This window comes from Phyllosticta citribraziliensis (assembly GCF_038025025.1).
Source record: "Phyllosticta citribraziliensis strain CPC 17464 chromosome Unknown J3D65scaffold_14, whole genome shotgun sequence".
NCBI classification, from domain to species: domain Eukaryota; kingdom Fungi; phylum Ascomycota; class Dothideomycetes; order Botryosphaeriales; family Phyllostictaceae; genus Phyllosticta; species Phyllosticta citribraziliensis.
In genome coordinates this window covers 749,463-767,436 of record NW_027117351.1, presented here as the reverse complement: position 1 = coordinate 767,436, position 17,974 = coordinate 749,463, and the positions used below count along the sequence as shown (strand labels likewise).

General features: G+C 53.2%; 1 protein-coding gene across 1 annotated transcript; it reads right to left on the bottom strand.

Annotated features, from left to right (window-relative positions):
• Window positions 1–140: 140 nt before the first annotated feature.
• J3D65DRAFT_597456 (uncharacterized protein) lies at window positions 141–17,614 on the bottom strand. Its single transcript, XM_066797844.1, has 3 exons — window positions 17,054–17,614; window positions 707–17,002; window positions 141–647 (listed from the first exon to the last, which is right to left on the bottom strand). Exons 1-3 carry the CDS (start codon window positions 17,333–17,335, stop codon window positions 510–512), a joined length of 16,716 nt encoding a protein of 5,571 aa, XP_066650627.1. The 5' UTR covers window positions 17,336–17,614; the 3' UTR covers window positions 141–509.
• Window positions 17,615–17,974: the final 360 nt, after the last annotated feature.

The following is a 17,974-nucleotide window of genomic DNA, read 5'->3' as shown; positions in this document are numbered from 1 at the left end:
GAAAAGCTTCAACGACGGAGCACGTGGAGCATTCAAGCCTCCAAGCGACAACAAGACATACAAGGAGCATTCCACGTCCTTGGAAGAACTTCAACGATGGCGCACGTGGAGTGGAGCCTTCAAGCGTTCAAGGGACAACAAGGCACATGAGGAGCGTTGAAGCGGTCCAATGATGGCATACGTGAAGCATTCACGAGTCCACGCGACAAACCACACATGAGGAGCATTCAAGGCCGGTAGCACACAAGCGGCGTACACGCAGAATCCAAGACCCCAGAGCAGAGATGACACACATCGTGTCTATATTGAAGTCAGACCGAAACGCAAAAGCGAGGCGAGCAACTGATAACGCAAAAACAATGCCGAGGGAGATTCGTCAATACCAAAAGCCAGACAGATGCCAAACGCGCAGCAAGCAAAACACAGGCAGCAGTAAGAAAGATACAAGAAGCGAAATCGTAACGGCGTCACGGTCGAAATCCGAAAAGAAAGAAGACAAAACCCAACAACTAGGAAACCTGCCTCAGCTCCTCCGCTATCTCGTCAATAATGCGCTCAGCGGCCGCGACATCGAGCATACCCGCGTCGCAGTAGACGCCCATGTGCAGGTTGCCCCCACGGACTACAGCTTCCACGTCGATTGAATGCTGACAAAAGACCATTAGCTCATCGCGATCGTTTGCCAGGAATCCGGGGAAAGGCTCACCAGGTAAGAATCTTTGACAGCACTGTTTGCCAGTTCGGGCAAATCGTGCCACTCGGAATCCTCATACTTCTCGATACGACTCCAGCCCTTTGCTGGATGATCCGGAAACTCAACTTCGCGCACCCTGATGCTGTTGTCTTCGCCGGCGCCGACATCTGCCGTGCCGGCAACATCGCTGCCCTCCTCGCCCTCAGGCAGCTTCAAGAAGTTCACAAATGTATCGACCTGCACTCCAGTCCAGCGATGGATCTCGCTCAACGCGACGCTCGAGTTTTCGGCTGTCCCTATATCAGCCAGGTCGGCTTGGATGCGCTTAGCAGTGTCGAAGAGAGATGTTTCCAAAGGTGCCAAGATGCGCAGAGGTACGAGGTTGACGGTAGGGACAGCTGCATCGGCCAAGTCGTCGATGGCGAGCGAGCGACTGGCGAGCCAGATGCCGATGATGACGTCGGAGGCGGGGGCAGAGTTGGCTAGACGTGCGTAGATGCGGGCGTAGGCAGCGAGGAAGAGTGTCTGGATGTTGAGGCCGTGCTTGGGGGCGACCTTCTCGATTGTCGGCAGATACGGCGCAATGTTGGCTTTGAAGACGCTGGTGCGGCCCGATTTTGCTGCTTGCGGCTGCAGGAGGCGCTGCGACGTCGACTTTGCGAGGTAAGAGGTCCAGAATGACTTGCGTTTGGCGATGGTGTCTTGAGCGACGCCGAGAGCGAGGAAAGCAGGGAATACTGTCGGCGATTTTGGTGTGGGAGTGGCGTTCTTGCAGTGTGATTCGAACTGGTGCATGACCAAGGGAAGACTGACTCCGTCGTACAAAGCGTGGTGAATTTTGAGGGTGAGAAGCCAGCAACTGTTTTGTCTTTGAGCAAAAATGTCGACGAAGGGTTGCTTGTTGCGCGCTCCCACAGAAGCAGAATCGTCAAACTGATGGAAAGAATCCCCAGGAGACTTCAACACAGCTTGAACGAAGGGGAGTTCTTGATCGCCTGTGGTGAGGAGAGCCGTGCGAAGTATCGGGTTCGCAGCGATCGTAGCAAGCCAAGCATCGCGAAGGACATCCTCTTGGACATCCCCAGAGACCCTGTACTTGAAGCCTGGGTAGAGAGTCTGCCCCTCAGTCTGTTGCCACACAGACAACATGTATGCTTGGCCAGGGCTAGTAGGCAACACCTGCTCGACGTCTCCAGACGAAATGGAGGCCTCAGTGAGTAGCCTCTCCACATCTATCCCCTTGAGTGCTCTTGTAAGGATCTCGGCCGCAGGAGCCGCCAGAAGGGGATCCCTTGACCGGGTAATTTCAATTGTTTGGGCCATTTTTGCAACAGTCCCGGCGCGCAGCATCTCGCTGACACTGAGCTTGATCGACTTCTTCCGCAAGAGTGCAGAGACCTTGATCGCGCTGATGGAGTCGAGACCCAGGTGGAAAATCGTTGCGTCCCTTGTTATTTCGTTTTCAGGCATCTTCGACACCCGCGAGAGGACTTCGCGGACAGCCTGCTCCAGGCTTGACCATTCAACAGGATCATGTACCCCATTGGCGTGCGGCTCGTCCTGTTCAGGCTCGGTCTCGATGGAAGCGTGCTTGAAAGGAGGCAGACCACACACGGAAGCTCCTTCTTCCCCGAATTCGACCGCGGCCTCGTCGGGGGCGTTCAAGATGCTCCGAATGACAGCATCAACCCTCTTGAGCAGCTCTTCAGTCCCGGCCAAATCGAAAACGTCCGACTTGCAAGCGGTGCGCCATAGCAAGGTGTCACCGATCGCTTCCACTTCGATAGCCACTGGATATTCGACATTTGAAGCACCACCGATAGACTCGTACAAAGCTTCAGAGCCACTGGCACCGCCTTCGTCTCGACGAGTCTGGAACATGAAGAGCGTGTCGAACAGGCTTTTGTCATGCGTGTTGGTCATGGCCTTCGCCTTTCGCAGAGGGAAATGCTGGAACTGTCTCATGTTGCCAATGTTTTCTTGCATGTACCGCAGCATTTCTCTCCTCGTGCCGTGGATGATCGAACGAACAGCGACAGTGTTCATAGTCGGGAACATGACATCTTCAGATTCTTCACTGTCGCGGCCAGACAGCACGACACCAAAGACGAGGTCCAGTCTGCCCAGGTAAGCGGCAAGCACAAGAGACCATGCAGTCTGACCAAGACCCTGCAAAGTAATGCCGGTCTTCTTGCAGAAAACACGGAGCTTTTCGACAGACACTGTGCACCCGCGCTCCAGTCGATGAACTTCCGAGTCGGAATTCTGCTTTCGGAGACGCTCGTCCCCGAGGATGGTGCTGCTTGGAGCGCCATCGAGAAAGTCCTTCCAAAAGTTAGCTGCTCTTTCCCCGGACGCATCGAGAACGTCTTCCAGAATCTTGTCGTAGGATGGGCGAGCCACGGGCTTCCCTCCATATGCGCTCTTCACGTCGTGATGTAGAAGGCCGAGTGACCACCCGTCGTACAGGGCATGGCCAAGAGACAGGACTAGGTACTTCGCTAATGGCGAGCTGACGAGTGTCAGGTGGAATAGACCCTCCCTACCGTTGCTTTTTGCAGTACGTTCCCTGATGCGCTCCAGGAACTGATGGACTTCCTCCTCGGTAGCGACGCTGACCTCTTCGAAAGCCAAATTTTGTGGCTTGTAGACAATTTGAGCAAAGGAGATATCGAAGTCTGGATCTTCAATCTCCTCGAATACCGTGCGCAAAATTGCAGAATCGCAGTATACGGCATTCCAAGCCTGCTTCATCTTTTCAAGGTCTAATCCAGGCGCGACTTTCAAGATGTCGTGATTGAAGTAGTTGCGGAAGTCCGAAGAGACCATCTCAGTGACCATGGCTTCTTGCAGCGGAGTGACAGGCAGGATGCGCTCAACCTTTTCGAGATCCAAAAGGCCAGACGAACGGAGGTAGTCGCGTAACTTCTCTTCTTCTGTCACCAAGATGACTCCAGGTGTCACATCGGTACTGTCTGTTGCCACATCAGGGACCTCGCGCGCCATCTTGGGGATCGTTAGGCTGCGCATAATGTGGCTGACCGGAAGATTGACACCAATCTTCTTTAGCCTAGAAGACAGCTTGATGGCGTCAATGCTGTCGAGTCCAAGCTCGAAAATTGTCGAATGCTCGTCAACCTCCTGGACGTCCAAGCCGGCAAGCGTTGCGATTTGCTCTTGAATTTTGCGCGCCACTGTTGTCCACTCAAACCCATCCACGCCATTTGCAAAGCCATTGAGACCGTTTTCCCTGGCAGTGTTACCATTCTGAGACCCAGTGGATTTGATCTCGCCAACAGTCGCCGACACGGGAGCCTCCTCGTTCGCTAGAAGATCGCGTAGTGAATTTTCGAATTCATTGAGGAGACCCCTCGCGTTTTCTTCATCCATCAAATGGCCCTGAGCCACGATAGTAAGGCCCAAGCCTCCGTCGATCTTGTGCTCCACCTCCAAAGCCAAAGGATAGTCTGCCTCTGGCTGATCCTCTAACAGCTTCCATAACTTATCATCCGGATCTCCGCCTTCTATTTCGCGTTGGAACGAGAATAAAGGGTCGAAAAGGGGCTGGTTTGCAGTCCTCTTTGTCCACTTCATGATGTCTCTGAGCGGAGTATGCTGGTAAGGCAGGCAGGATGCGTTGAAATCGTGGCACTTGCGAACGATTTTGACCCACTTGTCGGCCGGATCGAAGCGCAGATGGAAAGGAATAGTGTTGAACAAAGGCCCAATCGTGAGCTCCGCGCCTTCAAAATCGATCGAGCGGCCAGAAACAAGCATGCCAAAGGTCACAGAGCCGGCGAAGTATTTCTGGAGAACGGCGGCCCATGATGCTTGTGCGAGTGCCTGATGGGTCACGCCCAGCCTGCGCCTTACAGTTTCGAAGGCATCGAGGCTCCGGAGGTTCAGCTTGACACTGACATCTTCGTTTTGCGGCTTTGAAATGAGGCTAGGCATCAAGGAACTCTGAGCTCCTTGAAGATGACCTTTCCAGAAGTCTTGGGACTCAGAGTTACTTCTCAGCGGTCCATAGGGCAGCACATCCAAAAATCGTGGCCCAACCTCGACCGAATTTCCTTGATTATACACGGCTTGGACTTTTTGGAGCAGCAGTTGCAAACTGATGCCGTCGTACAAAGTGTGCATGATGTTGATCGAAAGCACCGTCTTCCCTGGGGCGACGGCAGCGACCAATTCGAACGGCCTGCCCATTGTTTCGCGATTCTGACTCCACCACTTGAGTTTATTATGGTCCAGGAAAGACACCAACTGCTCCTGGCTGGGCAACTCGGACTGGACCCAAGGCAGACGTGTGTCACAAAGCACGACCTGAATGTATCCATCATCCGTCGGGATGAAGCGCGCTCGAAGAATCTGGACTGCCTCGAAAATCGTTTGCCACGCAGCCTTCAGCCTGGCCAAATCTGTATTGTCGGCCAGTTCGAATCTGAAAGTGGCAAAGTAGACTGGCTTTTCGCTCTCCAAGACTCGCGAGATGATGCCTTGTTGGAGCGGTGAGCAAGGAGCGATGCTTTCGATGTCGGGCTGGTCAACTTCCAGAGCTTTTGCAGCGAAGGACTTATACTGATGTTGGCACGCGGAGATGGTTTGCTTTGCGGCAAGAATCGAGCTCTGCTCAGAAGTGTTGACGGAAGTTGAAGACAACACTTTGGCCAGCCGGCTAATGACAGAATTCTTCATGATGATTGAAGCTTGCGCGTTCCTGAAACCAGCTTTGCGCAGTGCATTGGCGAAGCCAATGACGGAAATAGAATCAAGGCCAAGCTCGAAAATACTGGAGCTGCGCGAAATGTTATCGCTGGCGACGGATGCCATGGAAGAAAGCACTTCAGCAATTTTCTTCTCCTCAGCAGAAGATGCAGCACCGCCATCTTCTGCGGAGATTGAAATGTTCTGGAGTTGCTCCGCACTGAGGCTCGAGTAAATCTCCTTGAGCTGCTTGCCATCGGCCTTGTTGTTGGGCGAAAGTGGCATGGACGTGAGTGGAATAAAGTATGTTGGTACCATGTAAGTCGGCAGCTTGGAACGACAAGCATCCTGCACACATTGCATTTCCTCTCTCGCACTGAAGACGACCGTCGGCTTCTGTCTTTTCTGATATGTTGATTTGGTGACGACAAAGCTGATCAGCTGGTCTTTCTGCTGCTTCGGGTGCTTGAGAACCAGCGTGGCCGAATCCAGCACTTGAGATTCGCTTTGGTTGATGACGCTGTTGATTTCGCCAATTTCCAGGCGCTGACCACGGAGCTTGACTTGATCGTCGGCACGACCCAGGAAATCAAACGTCCCGTCGTGGAGGATGCGGACCAAGTCACCGGTGCGGTAGACGCGCTCGTTGAACTCTGGTAAGTTCGGGAAGCGTTCGTCCGTGAGCTCAGGGCGGTTGAGATAACCCTTGCCCACTAGTTTTCCGGAGACGCAAAGCTCACCCACACCACCACGGACCACAGGGATGTTGGTCTTGGGCTTGAACACGAAGGACCCGACGTTATCAAATTGAGGGCCGATGTTGGACGGCTTGCCATTTTCGGGGACCCTTGGGAACATGGTAACGCCAATTGTAGCTTCAGTGGGGCCATACCCATTGTGGATGACTTCGTGCTTGCCCCATGCGTCGAGAATTTCTTGCTTCAAAGCCTCGCCACCGGTGATAAATACGCCTCTTGTCAGAGAGGGCACATCTTCTGGCGAAAGAATCCTGGCTAGACTCGGCGTCAAGTCGATGTGAGTGATTTCCAAAGCGTTGATAGCACCAGCAAGGTCTTCAAAGATCAAGTCTCTTGGCGCAGAAACCAGGCGGATTCCCTCGGCCCAAGACCAGTACTGCTCGAGAACTGAGACGTCGAAATGGAAGGAAGCGAACTGAAGCCACCTTGATTGCTCATCCCAGCGGGGATAAAAAAGGCGAGAAAAGGCCATCATTGCTTGCACGGCGTTCTCATGCGTCAACTCGCAACCCTTGGGCGTGCCAGTGGTGCCAGAGGTATATAGGCAGTAGCTGAGGTCTTGAGGAGTAACGTTTCTGGAGAGTTGCGGTTTCTCGGCAGAGTACTCAGAAACATCCACCTCGTCCAAATTGATCAGGGGCACCTTGAGCTGGTCCTCGAAGTCCTTTGACTGGTAGCTCATCGAGACAACCATTTGGGCGTTTGAGTCCTCGGTGATGAAAGTCTTTCGCGCAACAGGGGCACCGGGATCAAGAGCAACGAAAGCACATCCAGCCTTGAGGACTCCGAGGATACCAATCGATGCCTCAGGGCATTTGTCAAAACAGACACCGATGAGACCACCGGGCTGGGCTCCTCGGCTCTTGAGGAGATTGGCAATCTTGTTGCCCTCAGCGTCGAGCTCGCTGTATGTCCAACAATTGCTAGTGACCTTTCCGTTTTCAATGTTGGTGGCAAACTCAAAGGCGATCTTGTCGGGAATCTGGCGCGCGCTTCTCTCGACAAACTCGTGTAGAAGCTTGACATCGGTGTGGATCTCGCGTTCTTTTGGCGGAGTGATAGACAAGAGATGTGGGGTTTCCTCAAAGGCCGCGTCCATATCAGCATCAGGTCGTAGGATGATATAAATGAGAATTCTATCGAGTTGCTCCAAGAGCGTCTTTGCCTGTTCGAGCGGTAATCGATCTGTGTCGAAGCTGATTCTGAGCTCGAGCTGGTCCAAACTGTTCGGTTCGAGCTCAATGGAGATTGCGACATCGACAGTCGCCTCTTCGTCAACCGTCTTCCACTTCCTCGAGGTAGTATTTTCATCACTGAGCTTCTGGTACGCAAAAATGGTGTCGAATAGGGCTTCGTCCGGATGGCCGGTCCAGCGCTGAATCTTTGTCAAAGGAGTAAATTGGTATTTGCGGACAGCGGAGTTAAATTCCATCATGTCGGTGAGCAGGACGCGATTGGTCGCATGATTTCTCGCAGGGAGCGGGACGGTGGTAATACATGGAAAGGCAGCTGCTTCCGCGTCGTCTTGTGTGCGTCCGGAAAACACGACACCGAAAGTTGCTGCTTCTTCACCAGTGTATGCGCAAAGAAGTCGGGCCCAAGCGCCCTGGCCAGCAGCTTGCATTGAAATACCGGCTTCTCGGCAACCGGCTTCCAATTGGCCCAGTCTTCGCGCTGAAATCTTGGAGAGTACTTTTGTTTCACCCTCCCTAACCCTCAAGGGGGTCATGATAGGGAAAGGGTTCACGAAAATGTCCTTGGACTTCTCTTCCCAAAATTCTTTGCGCTCAGCCGAGTCATCAGCGCTGGATCTGAGCATTGTGCTCAGAATCGGCTCTACTGGAGACGCGGTTGGATCAGTGCCGGCAGCGATTTTTTCGAGATCGTCCAAGAGAATGCGGAGGCTCTGAGCGTCGTAGAGGGAGTGTAGCATAGCAAGATGCATCGAGACTCCATCCGGAAGGTTGACCAGCAGCACACGGAATGCTCCCTGGTGCAAAATACTCAGGACCTGGCGCCGAGATTGCTTGCGCCATTCCGCGACTCTCTGAGAAGAGCTCTCATTGATTTCAGTCTTGGAAACTGGCACTCCAGCAGCAGCACATTCCCAAGTGAGCATCGCGAACGGGTGCTGAGAGTCGTTGATGTGTACGAAACCAGATCTCAAAATTTCGTGCTTCTTCAAGAGCTTTTGCCAGGCCTGCTCTAGAGTGACAGCGTCCATGTTTGGGAACTGATACTCCATGTAATTGAAGTACATCTTGCCCTTGGACTGCAAGAATTTTGAGACCATGCCGCTTTGAAGGGGAGTGCAGGGCTTGACAGAGACAACCTGGTCGCTGGGAATACCAAGCTCTTGACAGATGGAGCTGCGATGCGTCTCGTCAAAGGCCTTGAAGTCGAAACTTGGCTCGGAAATGTCGCCGTTCGTTTGCACGAGCCGAAGGAGGCTTGCAAGGTCCTCACAAGTAGGACGCTCCAGGACATCGGCAGCCGTGACCTTGAAGCCCTTCTTTCTCAGGACCGCAGCGATCTGCACAGCGCTAATGCTGTCAAGTCCGAGTTGGTAGATTGTAGTGTGCAGGCTGATATTTGTGACGGGAGCATTTGACAGCTTGGAAAACGCAGCCCGGACTTCGAGTTCATCAGCCGTCCATTCGCGGTCGTCTTCCTGGGCCGAGTTTTGGTTGGTGCTTTCCCACTTCTGGAACAAACCCTGAAGAGCCCTCTTGTCAACTTTTCCGGCCGCAGAGAGAGGGATCTTTTCCGCCGGGATAAAGAAGTTTGGCACCATGTACGCAGGGAGTTTGATCTTGGCCACCTCCTTCGCCTTTGCAACAAGCTCATGCGCATCTAGGTCCCCAAGCTCTCTGCCGACAGCCAAAAATGCCATGATTTGCTCCTTGGACTGTTCTGAGGCGCGGAGGACCTGCGTGTGGACAGCCCTCAAGGAAGGATGAGCTTGCCTGACTACGTGACTGATCTCTCCGAGTTCGACGCGGAGACCACGGATCTTGACTTGATCATCCACACGACCAATAAACTCGAAGGTGCCGTTGCCGAGAATGCGGACGAGGTCACCAGTCTTATAAAGACGCCGCCCATTGTAAACAACGAAGCTGGCCCTTGTCTTTTCCAAATTGGCATGGTATTCGCGTGCCACTTGAGAACCACCAAGGTACAGCTCACCGACGCCTAACAAAGGCACTGTGAACGAGCCGTCTCTGGATCGAACAAGGAAGCTCGTTGTTGGGAAGGGTGTGCCGATCACCGCCGACTTGACTTCTTTCGAGACTCTGAAAATGGACACGCAAAACGCGGCTTCAGTGGGACCGTAAGAGTTGACGAGCTTGCCTTCCCAGCGATCAACGAGCTCTTGCGGCATTGCTTCTCCAATGCAGTACATGTACTGGAGGCTGGGCACAAATTCCGGGGAAATACTCATTGCGACACTCGGTGTCAAATCGACCAGGGAGACTTCCAATGATGAAATAATATCGACAATGTTGTTAAGCATTGCAGGCTGCTCAGCAGCGCAAAGAGCAAATCCAAAGGTCCAGGCCAGGAAGCAATCATAGTAGCACATGTCAAAAGTAATGGCCGCAAATTGCAGAAGCCGAGACTTTTCACTCCAAGGGATGATTGAACGAGATGCCTCAACGGTTTGCACAGGGTTGCGGTGCTCCACGCTGACGGCTTTTGGCGTCCCGGTAGAGCCTGATGTGTAGAGCCGGTAGGCCAGGTGGGTAGGTTTGAGCCCAGAAACCGATGGGTTGTCCGTGGGAAGGTCTTTCAAGGTCTCGAAGAAAATGATTCTTGCCTCGGTAACCCACGAGGTATCGACAACATTGCTAGCAATCAAGATCTTCGCCCCGAGTTCTTTCAGCATGAACTCTTTACGAGACGTGGGAAGACTGTCATCGATCGGAGTAAAGGCCGCGCCAGCCTTGAGTACTCCCAACATACTGGCGTAGTATAAAGGAGACTTTGTGATGCAGATCGGGACGGAGTCCTCAAGGGAAACTCCATGCATCAGCAGCGCGTGGGCAATCTGATTGGAGATTTGGTTCAGCTCGTTGAAAGTCCACATGCCGTGGTTGCCGTCAGAATGCTGGAACTCCAACGCTACAGCATTGGGACGGACGACTGCATTTCTCTCGAAGCCAGAATGCAGATAAAGTCCAGCGGGAGGCTCCAAAATCTCAAAATCGAGGTTTCTCAAGGACAGAAGACGACTGGGAACACCAATATCTCTGGATTGTGCCGATGGGTACTGTAAGCATGATTTGAGTGCAGATGCAAAAGTTTCGGCCACACAGGAAATGTCAGACTTGGAAATGAAGGCCTCGTGGTAGTGAAGGATCAAGGCGAGTTTATCCTTTTTCCGGTTTGGAACGAGCTCACAGACGAGAGAGAAATCCATCTCTCCAATATCCTCCTGGAGCTCCCAAATATCGCCGTTCAAGTAGTACGCCGATTGCTGGAGGATAAACAGCGTGTCAAACAGACGCGAGCCATCCTGAGTATTGTTCGCTTGAGTTTTGCGGAGTGGTGTCAGTTGGTAGGGAAGCATATCAGCATTGAAGGACTGAAGAAATGTGACAAGGGCGTTGTTCGTCTTGAACATATCAAGGTTAACTCTGATCGGGAGCGTGTTGAAACAAGGAGCGATCAGCCGCTCAAGCCCATCAATTGGCAGGGTGCGCCCACTGACAACGTTGCCAAAACAAACGTCATTTTCGCCTGTGTAAGAGCAGATAATTTTTGCAAACGCGGCTTGGCCAAGTGCGAGCAAAGAGGAGGAAAGGCGACGGCAGTCTGCGTCCAAAGCGCTGAGAGAGAAGGGCAGATCCCAAGTTAAGATCCCGTGGCTCATGATATCTTTGCGGACAGAAGCAGAGAGCCCGGTAAGATCTGGGAAGGAAGTTGGTTCCAGATCTTGGAGATGGTCATCCCAAAATGCATCCGCCTCACCGGAGCAGGCAAGGATCATTTGCTCCAGATACGGCTCATATGGTGGTGCGGGAGGAAGAATTTCTCCACGGTAATAAATTTGCTCGATTTCCATCACCAGTCGCTCCATGGCAAAGCCGTCGTACATGGCGTGATGGCAGCAGAAGAGCAGGTAAACAGATTCGCCAGTGATGAAGGTGGCAAAGCGAAGAGGGGGACTGCCAGAAGGGGCCATCAATGGCAGGACCTTTTCGACATACTGCTTGACTTCCATGCTGATCGCTCTCTCTTCAACTTCAAAGGTATCCCAGGGTGCCTCATAGTGCTGGAGAACGACTTGAGCAAAGGCGTACTGGGAGTCTTCGGTAGGGACGAAGCAAGTGCGCAAAATTTCTTGTCGTCTGATAACGTCGAACCAGCACTGCCGCATCAGTTCGGCATCTCCAGTGATCTTGAACAGCATCTTGTTAAGGTAAGTTGCAGTCTCAGTTGGACCCCCAGAGGACAACATGGCTTCCTGAAGAGGACTACAGGGAAGTAATTTCTCAACGGCAATGCCTCTTTGGTCAAAGCTGGCCAGAATCTGCTCGCGTGTCTCGCTGCTGAAGACCTGATCCAGATCGACGGATTTAGCTTCGGTCTTGACTGATCCGGCTGTTGCGTCAATGACCTTTGATAGTCTCGCAACGGTAGGATTCTTGAGAATGGTGGAAACTGGAACCCGGGGCAAGCCGCGGGCCTTGAGACCCGTGGAAAACGAAATCGCAGAAATTGAGTCCACGCCGTATGCGAAGAACGAGACCTGGCGACCAATCTCTTGTTCGGATATTTTGACCACCTCAGCCAAGACCGCCGCGACTTTACGCTCAAGTTCTGACCAGTCGCTAGAAGCATTCATTTGTCCCGCTTTGTGTTGTGATACGGCGTCAAGATGTTCGGAAGTCAATTTCTCATGCAAAGACGTGAGCTTGCGCCGGTCAGTCTTGCCTTGAGTCGTCCTTGGGATTGCCGAAACTGGAATTAGAGCATTAGGCAGCATGTACGCGGGTAGAGTGCCCTCAAGGGATCCGAATACTGCGTCGACAGTCTTGGATATTGATTCGTCGATCGGCAGAGAATCAAATTCCTTGGAATTGACGTAGGATGGTACCCAGAAAGAAGCAAGCTGTTGGGCGGTCTTGCCATGATTTCCTAACAGCAGTGTCACACAGTCCTTGACCCCAGGAGAGTCGAGGATGCAGCTGTTAATCTCGCCGAGCTCGATGCGTTGACCGCGCAATTTGACCTGATCATCTGATCGTCCAGTAAAAAGGATTGAGCCGTCGGGACAGAGTCGGCCAAGATCACCACTACGGTAGATGCGTCCAAACTTCGGGTGGTGAATTAGTTTCCTCGCAGTGAGCTCAGGTTGGTTCAGGTAGCCGCGAAAAACCTGGTCACCTCCGAAGCAGAGCTCTCCAACTCCTCCTTTAGGAACGAAAACATCCTTGGATTTATCCATCACGAAAGCAGAGGTGTTGGCAAATGCGGATCCGATGTTGTTGATGAGGTCATTTTCGGTGACTCTCGGATTGATCGTGCATATGTTTGTTGTCTCGGATGGTCCATAGCCTTGCCAAAGGCCTCTGCCGGCCCAGAAACGTCGGACGTGCTCGGTGACGGCTTCGCCAGAGGTGACGAGGAACTTGACCTCTGGCACCTTCTCCGGTCTGACAAGAGCAGCGACAGTTGGCGTCATGCTCAAATGAGTGACTCGCATCTGGCGAATGGCAAGCTCCAGGTCTTGAAATAGTTCATCCTTCGTCCCCGAGCAAAGACACATGCCCGTGTACCAGGAAAAGAAGATCTCAAACACCGAGACATCAAAGGCCTGTGAGCACTGCTGCAAAAGGCGAGATCCTTTGCCGACCGGATACATTCTGGCGAGCACCTCCAGGTTGCTCATCAAATTGTCTTGCGTGACGAGAACCCCCTTCGGGGCACCAGTGCTACCAGAGGTAAATACGGCGTAGCCAACGCGTGATCCATCATAGGGCACATTTAGATTGCTTGAGCTGAATTCCTCAAATTGTACCTGATCAACATTGATCAAGTTGCGCTCGAGAGATACGAGGGGAGCAGAGTTACTGCTGTGTGCCACAATCGTCTTCACCTTGGCCTCGGTTATGATGAAGCGCACGCGTTCGAGGGGGGTTTCTGGCAAGATTGGGACGTAGCCTGCGCCGACTTTGAGAGTTGCCAGCATTGAGACGTACAGATCGATCGACTTCTCCATGTTGATGCACACCAGGTCTTCGGGAGTTGTGCCGAGGGACAGAAACAGATGGGCCAATTGGTTGGCCCGCATGTTGAGTTCTCGGTAAGTGATTCGGTCAGTCCTCATCCCCGACTCAGAGATCACCCGGCTAAATTCAACAGCTGGAGCATGTGGAGTCTTTTCGGCTCGAGTCTCGACACAGTGAGAAGGTCCGAGACCGAATTCGAAGTGCTCGAAGTTGACGTTGGCCATCGAAAGCAACGAGTCATTCAAGTGCTCGGAAGACTCTGTCAGCTCGCCTTCAACATTGTTAATGAAGAAGCTAGCGATTTCTTCAAGCTGACCCATAATGATATCGACCTGGGGAGTTGGCAAAATTGAAGCGTCGTAAGTAGCTTTGACGCATATGCAGGAAGCGCGGGGCTCGAGCTCAAGAGTCAGCTTGAATTCGAGCTGATCCGCACTGTCCACCTGTTTGACAACGCGATCCGGAGCAGTATAGTCCTGCAACGTCTCTTGCCAGACAAAGAGAACATCGTAAAGAGGACTACCCGGGGCGAGGCCGCAAATTTTCTTGATATCCCTTGCCGGAATCTCGCAATGTTTCAGCATTGCCCGATTTCGGTCATGGACTAGTAAAAGAAGATCCTTGACCCTGTGCGCGTGGGAGACGTCGAGTCGCAGAGGGAGCGTTGAAATGCAGGGACCCAAGATCTCCTCAATTCCAGAAATTGGAATAGTTCGGCCTGAAGTAACTGTGCCGAAGGTGACATCCGTGTTGTTCAAGTAGAAACTCAACAGGTAGGAAAGAGCAGCCTGGAATATGACCTGCGGATTGACATTGAGCGCTGCGGAACATCTTCTCAAGCCATCGAGAGGGGTGGTGAGCTCGCGAGACTTGACTTGGAGGCCGCTGGTAGGAACGACTTTGCCGTTGAAATTTGGAAGCGCGGAATAAGTGTAGCGGTCGAGTTGTTCCCGCCAGTAGTCCAATGAGCGTTCAATATCAGCCGCGGCCAGACTTGAGTGATGTACGACAACATCGCGGAACTGCGGCCTATCCTTTGGTGAGCGACCAGCGGCTAGGTCGTTCAAATCATTTAACATCAGGTCGATTGACCATCCATCGTACAGACCGTGGAATACTTGACAGACAATATTGACAGCGGAGTCGGAAACTTTGACCTGGAAACGCAAGGGCCGAAGTGCTGAGGACGGAGAGCTAAGCCTGAAGCTCCGCTCGAATTCGCTCACTTCCATGATTTGGTCCTCAGATAGTCCAGTCCAGACAATTTGGGAGTGCGAGATTGACAATTTGCTTAAGCTGACAAAGCCAGTGCGCAAGATTTCGTTCTTTTGAGCAAGCAGATGCAACCACTTTCGGATATCGGCGACATTATGTGACTGTCGAACCTCGATCTCTATCCAGTTACAGTAGGCTTCTGGATTGTTGGCAGCTTCAGCTAGCATGGCAGCCTGTACAGGTGTACACGGAAGTACGTCGTGAATCTGGGGCAGGTGTGGTATTATTTCAGGAAGTTCCAGGGTGGCCTGCTTGACCTGAGCAAACAAACTTTTATGTACAGCAGGCGGTGTGGAAGCATTTGAGTGCTGGATCATCGATCTTAGAGAAGCAGCATCGTTAGCCGCAAGAACATCGACGGCCCCAACCTTGAAGCCGGATGATCTGAGGAGAGATGCGACTCTAATGGCCTTGAGAGAATCAAGACCCAAACTCGCAAGGTTGCTTGTGGGGAGAACAGGCTGTGCGAGGACTCTCGAAATCAGTTGACAGATTTTGCGCTCAGTCTCATCGACGTGAGTGTGTCGGTCATCAGGCTGTTTCTGCTTTTCCTGGTAATTGGTCTCCAACTTTTGGCGGTCCACCTTACCGGAAGGAAGGCGAGGTAGCTCGCCCAAAAGGATGACATCCCCAGGAATCATAAAAGCTGGCAACCAGCGTTTACATTCGGAAAAGACGACCTCTGGAGTCAAATCCTTGTCGGAAACGAGGATGAAGACGACGAGGACGCCAGCAACTACGCTCGCGGTCGCACTGCGGCATCCGGGTACATTCGATATGGCTTGCTCAACCTCTCCGAGCTCAACGCGTTGTCCCCGGAGCTTCACTTGGCCCGAGGACATACGCCCTAGACACTCAAGAGTGCCATCTGGGAGCAGCCGAGCCTTGTCGCCGGTTCGATACAGCCGACCGTATCTTGGGTGTTGAACAAACGCAACAGCGGTCTGTTCGGGCCGATTGAGGTAGCCATTCGCGAGCTGGTGACCACCAACAGCAAGTTCGCCGATTTGACCAAGAGGGACAATTTCCAATGAAGAGTTGGCAGAAGGATCTGCGGAGGGTGCCAATACGAATGCGGATACGGTATCCAGGGGTCTTCCGATATTACCGACCTTGGAGTTTGCGGGGAAGCTTGGTTGAAGCGTGCAATGGATGGCGGCTTCTGTTGGACCGTACATGCCCCACAGAATGCTTGTCTTATTGTCGCAACCACCAAATTCTTGGACAACTTGAGAGCTCAGCATTTCGCCAATTGTCAGGAGCAGCTTTAATCGTGGAACAGCGTGCCGTGTTTGAAGCAGGGTGCCAGCCACAGTAGGCGTGAGCTCCGCCGCATCAACTTCCAGTTTGTTCATCATGAGCGGAAGGTCGTTCAACAAGTCGGTGCGCTCACACGTGCAAACAGTCCGACCTTTGAACAAAGGAAAGAAGATCTCAAACACAGACACATCGAAAGTTGGAGAAGCAAATTGGAGAAAACGCGAAAACTCTGGTATATGCAAGTCATGAGCCAGAAGACTCTGCGTAGCCGCCAGGTGGGAGACACCGACGCCTTTTGGCGTGCCCGTGGAGCCGGACGTGTACATGACATATGCGAGCTGTTCCGGCAGCGGAATCGGCAGTGCTGTTGCAGTGGACGACTCCTCCCTGAGCGCGGCTGTGGTGGTGAATGAATGCTCCTTAGGCGCCTCGTCTAATGCTAAATCCAGGCTCTCATGGTCTAAGGACAAAACACAAACGGGCAAATCTTGGGGTATCTTGTCTCGCAATGAAGAGGTAGTAATGACCAAATGGGCGGAAACATCGTTGATGATGAACTTGACGCGCTCGGGAGGCGCGTCCAGGTTCAAGGGACAGAAGGCGGCTCCAGCCTTGAGAATGGCAATCTGAGCAACGTAGAGCTCTGGTGACTGGGGTAGCAAGAGCGGTACCACGTGCTGCTGCTTCGTTGGCGTCAATTTGGGAAGTATTTCCCTGGCCAGGATGGTGGTGAGGCGATCCAAGGCGGAGTAGGAGAGCTTTTGATGGCTGCCATGTTGGCCCAGAAAGTCGATTGCGAGACGATCGGGATAGCGATTCCAGCGGATCAGATCTTGGAGCATTCGTGGTCCGTCCAGCAACTTGGGATCGGGGTTGACTACCGAGAGGGAGACTGGCGGCTGAGAAGTCTGGTCAGAGCCAGAGGCCGCGAGAATGCAGCGTGTCAGCTGGGCGGCCATTTGCTGAGCGTGACGGGCAGGAATGCGAGAAGAGTGAGCAAGCCGCACGCGGCCAAGCGAGCGGTCGCAATGGAGGCTCAGGGCCAAAGAGACATGTAGCGGAGGAGGTTCCTGGATGCACGTCAGTCGAGGTGACACGGAGCAAGATGTTGCGCAGCATGCCGCTTTGAAGAAGAGTCCGGAAATGTGATCCGAGAATGCTGATGGTGGTCGTCCGGACGTCGTCGAGATGCAGCCCGTGGCGCTAACCTGAACAAGGCTGTCGTCCACTAGAAAGCTCACATCATCAACGCCTGCATAGGCGCCCAGCAGCAGTCCCCAAGCGGCAATAATGGCTTCATCCGGAAGCTGCGCGAGGCCGTGGAGGACGATTTCGCCGGCAGCATGCGGTGGGTCGCACGGGGGGTCTGATGAATGGAGATTTGGAAAGCTTGTGAGTTGCATTGCGAAAGACTGGCTCACTGGGCCGGTGACGAAAGAGTCGAGGATTTCGACGAAATTGATCACACGGCATGGGGGAAATGGAAGATGTATGGAAGCGCACAGCAAGCAGACAAGACAGGCAACAAACAGGGCAGCCGGCGATATTTCAGCACAGCGGCAGGAGTCAGACGAGCTGAGGACGACGGTGGGAAAAAGAAGAGTTCAGCGCATCTGCTGTCTTGGAGTTTGGATGAGGTGCAGTGTGGTCTGGTCTGCAGTGCATGTGGTGGTGGTGGTGGCCAGGGCAGTGGGTGGATGAGGGGAGGTGCCGTGGACGATGACGCGACACGACCACCCACCGATGTGTCCGTGCACCCTCGCTCTGAGGTGAGGTGGCCAGGGCCCCATGTGTCATTTCGCCGACCTTCCAACACCTCGACTCCACCACCTCCAAGCCACGTCCGCCCTTCACCCTCCTTGTCCCCCCCGAAGGAGAAATCTCGACAATGCCCGTCCCCGTTGCAACCCTCTCCCGCCGCCCTCATCCACCACGACGGTACCTACGCATACATGATTCCCCAGGATCCTCATCAGCGCCGCGCCCGTCAGCACCTTGCTTTTCACCTGACATGGCACAATGCTCGTCATGGCCGCCACCGA

What these genes read in the sequence shown, in the direction of transcription:
- J3D65DRAFT_597456 (XM_066797844.1), bottom strand. Translation starts at nt 17,335, where the DNA reads ATGCAACTCACAAGCTTTCCAAATCTCCATTCATCAGACCCCCCGTGC. An exon ending in CCGGACTCTTCTTCAAAGCG is followed by an intron (nt 17,003 to 17,053) that starts GCATGCTGCGCA and finishes ACGTGCATCCAG; the next exon opens with GAACCTCCTCCGCTACATGT. An exon ending in CTGTCAAAGATTCTTACCTG is followed by an intron (nt 648 to 706) that starts GTGAGCCTTTCC and finishes GTCTTTTGTCAG; the next exon opens with CATTCAATCGACGTGGAAGC.